At 36.3% G+C, this 7,219-nt stretch overlaps 1 protein-coding gene across 1 annotated transcript; it reads left to right on the top strand.

The window, feature by feature from the left end:
- Nucleotides 1–2,269: 2,269 nt before the first annotated feature.
- On the top strand, nucleotides 2,270–5,822 carry LOC107660300 (uncharacterized). Its single transcript, XM_016449582.1, has 3 exons — nucleotides 2,270–3,405; nucleotides 3,497–3,550; nucleotides 4,784–5,822. The coding sequence occupies exons 1-3, from the start codon at nucleotides 3,393–3,395 to the stop codon at nucleotides 5,326–5,328; spliced, it is 612 nt and encodes a 203-aa protein (XP_016305068.1). The 5' UTR covers nucleotides 2,270–3,392; the 3' UTR covers nucleotides 5,329–5,822.
- The last annotated feature ends 1,397 nt before the right edge of the window (nucleotides 5,823–7,219 follow it).

The raw sequence follows: 7,219 nt of genomic DNA, 5'->3' as shown, positions 1-7,219 counted from the left end.
TCAGTGTAGGGGGTATTAGTGAGTTTTTGGGTGGGTGTACGGGGTGTTAGTAGGGATGTTAGTGAGTGTATGGGTCAGTGTAGGGGGTATTAGAGAGTTTGTGGGTGGGTGTACGGGGTGTTAGTAGAGGTGTTAGTTAATGTCTGGGTGGCTGTAGAGGGTGCTAGTGAATGTCTCAGTGGGTGTAGGGGTGTTACTGAGTGTATGGGTGTGTGTAGGGGTGTCTGGGTGGGTGTTAGTGTATGAGTTACGGGTGGGTTTCACATTGCTGGTGGGTGTGGGAGTAAGTGCAGGGTACAGGTGGGTATATTGATGTGGGAGAAGTGGTTTGGGTGAGAGGTAGTTGATGTGAGGGGTGTGTAGGGGTGTGGATGGGTGTAGAGGGTATAGGAGGGTGTATGGGTGTGGGTTGGGTGAGGAAAGTGTGGTGGCAAGAGTGGGTGTGTGGGATGTGGGTTGTGGGTGTATGGCTGTGGGAGGTTTGGGTGAGGGGGTGTCAATGAGGAAGAGTCGGTGTGTGTGTAGCAGTCTAGGGTGGGGGGATTGTAGATGTAGGTGTGTCACAGTGCAGCTCTTTTCATGTAGTGATGCTGTGTTTCTATGTGACTGTCAGTCTGTTCTCTCCCCTCACTCACCCCCAACCCCCACTCCAACAAACACAACCTACACTTTCAGATCTTTGCTATACCGTCAGCCATGCTTTTGAGAATTGTATTTAACAGTAAGTGGGAAACCTAGTTTTGAACAATGGAGGTAGTTGACTTGTGATTACTTAAGCCTGGAAATTTGCCAGGAGTCCACACATTTTGCCTTAACTGTAAAATTGTCAGAACAGAGAAAATATGTTAATGAAAAACAAATGTGAGTTTACATTATCTTTATCAAGTAGTGTTTAATTGTTTTACTTTTTTTTTTAGTGTGACTTCAAAATCACACTATTCATTGTGTAGCTTTGGTGCTTGTGTTTATAGTTTTAAAAGAATGCCATCCTTGGAAATAACTGAAGTATATGTAAAATAGTACAAAGTGTTAAAGAAAACAAAGAAAATGATAATCTGTACATACTAAACGTCATCAATCAGTCCTCAATGACTCAAACATTCCAGTTATACAAGTTATATTTATGTATGTGTACCTTGTCTGAATGGGAATTAAATGAATATAAACTTGTGTATCAGATTATACTTTATGCATTTCTTGTCAAAGATATTGTAAATGTTTTTCTAGTATTTTTTAATTACTGATGACACTAAAATTGTTATTTATTACATAAATACTGTGTTTGTTTCATTTGTATTTTGTGTACAAGTCTATTCAAAACCCAAACACTTGTTAAAAATAAAACACCTGATTATATTTGGTCATACAACTATGGTGAATGTATTTCTTCAGACAATAATTTAATCTGATTTGAGGCAGGGCATGCCACAAATTTATGCTATAATTTATTTGTGAAACCAGTTTTATAATTTTGTTTTAGACTCCTCTCAGATATATTATATCATTAACCTGCTTGACTATGATACTAAACTACCCTTGAATTTAACCTTGTCAGTAAGTGGAACAATCTGATTAATTTGTAATTAGGTAAAATAGGCTGCCTTTACACTTGGCATTAACATGCGACCTGTATCCGGATGTTGTCCACATACACATTGAAAAGACAAGTGTAAACGCACTTCTGATTGGAATGTTATCCGATCAGCGTGTCCTGGTCCAGAGGTAGTCGAGGACGCATTGTGATCGGATCTCAGTGTAATGTAAACGCAATCCAGCCATCGTTTCTGCATTCGCAGGTCGACATCACTCTCTCGCGAACTGTCAGAAAAAAGACGGAGAACAATGGTGTGGAGCGCTAGGGAGACTCCTACACTTATCTTTGATTTGTAAAATGTCCCGCGACTGAAAATGCTTTTCAAAAGAAAACCCACCATTTCAGGTTGACTTTGCACCAGGCAATTCTCTGCAGACTTCTTTAAATATTGTGGGAAAGACCCGATCGGTTATCCAGATAGAAAAGTCAGTTGATGACGCCAAGTGTAAACGCACCGTGTTCTGATTGACTGATGATCCGATCTGCTCGATCTGCATGTTAATGCCAAGTGTAAACGAAGCCATAGACACCAGCTTGGCCAGGTTCGGAGACCAGCTTGACCAGCCTGGCCAGGCTGGGAGACCAGCTAAAACCAGCTATTTCCAGCTTAAACCAGCTAAAACAAGCCAACCAGCATAGGCTGGTTTAAGCTGTTTTTTTCAGCAGGGGTACTTTTCACAAATCATTCCCTCCCTATATAATTATCTGAAAAAATAGATGACATTTCTTTTAAACACCGCAAATTCTATGGCATTATGCAAGCATTCACCAACATATAAATTATCTTGACTAAAACTACATGCTACAAAAATTGTTACAAATATTTACAGTGATGACTATACTGTATGAATAAAAGCAGTATTATATAGCTAACACATTACACTGAATAACTGTAATATTATTCAAATTTAAAATCTGAAATATAGATTCAGTGTTAACTATTTGTGCTGTGCACAACACCAAAGCGAATATAAAGCAAATATAAAAATCTAAATGACTATTTGAAACATTTACAAACTGTTCAGAAAGCAGCAGCTGCTTTGTTTACGTGGTTACCGGGGTAACGGATTAATTGTTGAGTTCAATCAGCGCCCTCTACTGTCTTGCATTTACTGTCTTACGTTATTTAAATTAAATCGTCATCCTTTTAAAGTTCAGTAAACATATTAGTCTGTATCTATGTTTTTACATCACTCAATTAAAACATTTCTTATAAGCTACCATTTACTCACCCATGCTCCTAAATACAATTTCCAATTCGCACACATCTATTTTTAATCGTATATCCAGTAAAATACCCACACTGGCGATTTTATCTTCTTGGGCGGGTCGCAATTTTATATATCATGTATCACATGGCTATGATGAGTAAATCATAGACTAATTTTAATTTTAAAGTAAACTAATTCTTCAAAAGGCTTTTTTTTTTCAAAGGAGTAACTGTAAATTTGTCCCGATTTGACAGTGCAAATGACATTGACAATTCAAGTGGCTGTGCATTTATTTGTATTTTTAACTGGATGGGAGCGAAATGAAACTGTCTGAACCCGAAGCTGTCCGTGTTGTCTGTCTCCCCGCTTCCCCCTCTGCTCCGCAGCGCACCACGCCCACTTTCTTTAGCGTTTTTTAAAACTGTGGTGAGAACTAATCAATGCTGAAATAGGGGGTAATGACCCTTTAACTCCACCCCTTACTGTTGACTCCTACTTTAACGTCTAAAAGCCAACCGTACATAGATTTATCTAAAGGTTACGTTTCTCACCGCTCATGCTTCTTCTGATGCATCCTAAAGGCAACTATGGAACAACAAGGTAACTTAACATAACAATACCACATTTCATACAGCCTCTCTGAAAATATACATACTGTTCCACTCATATAACCTTCTCTGTCTCTCTATAGAAGAAACGGCAATAACATCTACAATGAACAAAAGAACTTTCCACGTACCCCAAGGTAAGCAATAAATATTTGCACTAGTAACATCAAGGCTCTACTCTTACTTTTATTTTAATTATTTTTTTATTATTATAAAAAAATCAGGAGCACCTTCTGATCAATAACAAAAATTAGCCTTCCCATTACAAGATAATATTTGACTCCTTAAAGTCATTTACAGGAGCATTTTTAAAACTTCCTAATGGCATATTATTGAAAGTATGTCATCTTGTGTCAAATTCAAAAGTATATATTTATTAGCTTTTTTCAAATTTTCTAATTAAAACAACAGAATAAGAATAAGTTAGGCTATAATGTGAGGCTATAATTAGGCTAAAAAATTGTTTTAACTACTGATCAAAAACAATTAGTATTAACAAAATTCATTTGCACAGACGTGCATGGCACAGAAGAACACAAAAGTGGCTTACAGGTATATTTACAGACATTTAATGAGGCTCAGTGGTGGTATGAGTGCAATTAAATTCATAAATCCATGTTGAGATTCATATTTTAAATATAAAAATTTGAATATAAAAATATTAAAAGATTTAAATAACTTAATACTTTAAAAATGAAAAGTCACTGTTTTATTACTGAATCATTCATTCAATTGATTCGTTCAAACGACTGATTCATTCAGGAACAAAGCAAGTTACTGTCTTTATGAACGGGTAGTTGAATCATTAATTCACTAGATTCATTTAAAAACTCACGTTCATTCATAAACGAAACATCGCTGTGTTTGCTTAGAGATGCACTGCAGCTTAGCTATGACTTTGTTTCAAACAATTTTTGTTGACGAAATAGAACAAAATCAGACAATAGTGTTGTAGTCAAACAATATCACTCACTAAATATTAAAGTCTTCTTTATTGACCTTGAAGTTTATTGTATTAAATCAATATCATATTTACAAACTCCAGTGAATCTCTTATTTACATCGTGTCTTTGTTATCATAAGAGGAGATTCATGAGCTTGCATAACTCAGCACTGAACAAAACAATGTTTTGAGCAGTGATTGAATTCTGATTGACATTACGTTCAAGGAATCAACAGGTCTGATACATTACTCAATGCTGCAAAAACACGTTGTAAGTAGAAACCATTGAAATTCCTCATGCGCAAACACAAATATGCTGATCGGGTCAGTTGCACTGGTGCTCCTAAATATTTTTTCGTGTTCACACCCAATAGTTTTCAGCTTCGTTATACATGTTAGAAAACATTTTTTTTCTTCTCTCCTACAGGACTGCAAGTCTGCTTGTTAACAGACTCCATGTATCGAGGAATTGAGGACTACCTACCAGCTGCAAAATGCTGGGTACACCCAGGCACTACTCTTGAGAGATCTACTAAACAGCACATATACCACTTTGAGACAATACACAACAATGCAGTGGTACTACTCCACATCGGAACAAATGATATTGAAAGTGGAGCATCTCCATCGCTGATCATCCAACGAATGAAAGCACTAATAACTTCAATCTCTCAAGCAACTCCTCACATTCTGTATTTTGCAATTAGTGCTGTCTTGCCACGACTTACAGATGACTCAACAAAAAAAACAACTGTGAAACAATACAACGCCATGCTACACCACTGGACTATGCAAACAGACAACATCATCTTTCTGAACACAACAAAACCTTTCCTCAAACATGGAAAGATTGTCCACTACCTATACAAACATGATGGACTCCACCTTAATCAGCAAGGAAAACAAACTTTTTACATACTTTCAGCAGTTCCTCTGGCATTTTTGCCACTTTCCAACTTTAAGTATCTTTAAAAAAAATTTACACCAAACTTGTTCCCATGAATATCCACTACATGTTATCTTTTTCTGAAACAATAAAGTACCTTTCTCTTTATAATAAACCATGTAACTTATTCTTGCACTTCACCTTTCTCTTTACTACACACATAACACCAACAAATAAATTCATTTTCATTATCACTTCATCATTATATCTTTGGCATTTCCTTTTGTAAACACCACATATACATTGCATATCCAGACATACTTATATAACATACTTTTGATATACAATGATACTTCGCATACTACACATTTCCTGTTACAACATACATACCTATAATACACTTGCAACAGTCACCAAATATGTCTTCTACATTTATCTTTGCTTTAGATTAAGTTACACTTCTATATATAGTCATAGATATTCACTTCTTAAACTTCACACTTCTTAAAAACAATACAGTTTATTCTACTTACCAGATAATTCATTATGTATACTTTCCAAATATTCTATCACTGCTTACTGGTTTTTCAACTTGAATGTACTTCACCTACATATTTACTGTATAATCTACAGTACTTTCCAGTATTACATGACAAAGATCTTGCCATTTAATTTGATACCTATCCAAAACAACCTTACAACATTTGCTGTTCCACTATCACACAATTGACCCAAAAATAACACTTCATAACAATCCCAACTTGAATACCTCTAAGTGACCAAAACTTTAACTAGGAATGCTGCATTCCCCCACCCTCCCACCAAAAACTGAGAAATTGTATGCACATTTCCAACCATATTTATACATGACATTATACAATAAACTAATCTATGACCTTTTCAAAGAAACGACTAAATTACACTTACCTTATGATACATAACATTCAAGAAGTCTGGGGAATCAGGAGATTCTTTATATCTCTGCCTCTAAAAAAATATATTTTTACTTCTCAGTGTAGAGGATTAACATCCCTCAATTAGGTGATACTATTTCAGTAACAGACCTTGCGAAATACCCAAAAATAAATATATTTTTACAAATTTGTCAGGTAAAAAATGCTACAACATAATAAATAAAATCAACAATAACATTTTAAACAGATTTTAAACTGTAAATAACACTAGCATAAGGAAACAATAAAATCATCCAATTGTTTTTTTTTACACAGTTATATACGTTATATAAACTTTTTTATCACTTTATTCACTTTACCATACAATATCCAACTTACCCCAAACTTCACACATTTGATAAAACTACTGGCTTGAACACATCTAAAGGCCAATATTCAGTCAATCATAGCGCCACCTGCTGGCAACAATAAATGACTTGTTTTACACTAACTTAAACATGCACTGTTCAATCTACACCAAACTAAACAAATTTGATAAAACTCCTGGCATTAAGACATCTACATGTCAATATTCAGTTATCATACCACCACCAGCTGGCAGAAAAAAAAAGCAGAAAGTTTATCACATGTAAATGACTTTGACATACTCCTCCTATATTTACCACTTTAAAACCATATTGCCCACCATTCGCTATTTTCTTATAGCCACCAGGTGGCAGTGAGCCCGGGTGCAAGGGCCCTTTCGGCCCAAGCCACTAAGGCGCAGGGGCCTATTGTTTTTCTAAGGATCATTATTAGGTCCCGAGCACAGGTGGTGCGAGGACCATCTTGTATCTGCTCCGTTTATTAGGGCCCGAGCACCGGTGGTGCAAGGACCCTCTTGTATCTGCTCCGTTTATTATTATTAGGGCCCGAGCACCGGTGGTGCAAGGACCCTCTTGTATCTGCTCCGTTTATTATTAGGGCCCAAGCCAGTAAGCTGAGGGCCCTATTGTTTTTCTTAGGATTATTCTTATTCTTATTAGGGCCCAAGCCAGTAAGGCGCAGGGCCCTATTGTCTTTC

Source organism: Sinocyclocheilus anshuiensis, unplaced genomic scaffold (assembly GCF_001515605.1).
Source record: "Sinocyclocheilus anshuiensis isolate Anshui unplaced genomic scaffold, SAMN03320099.WGS_v1.1 scaffold1871, whole genome shotgun sequence".
NCBI classification, from domain to species: domain Eukaryota; kingdom Metazoa; phylum Chordata; class Actinopteri; order Cypriniformes; family Cyprinidae; genus Sinocyclocheilus; species Sinocyclocheilus anshuiensis.
This window is presented reverse-complemented; position numbering and strand designations above follow the sequence as displayed.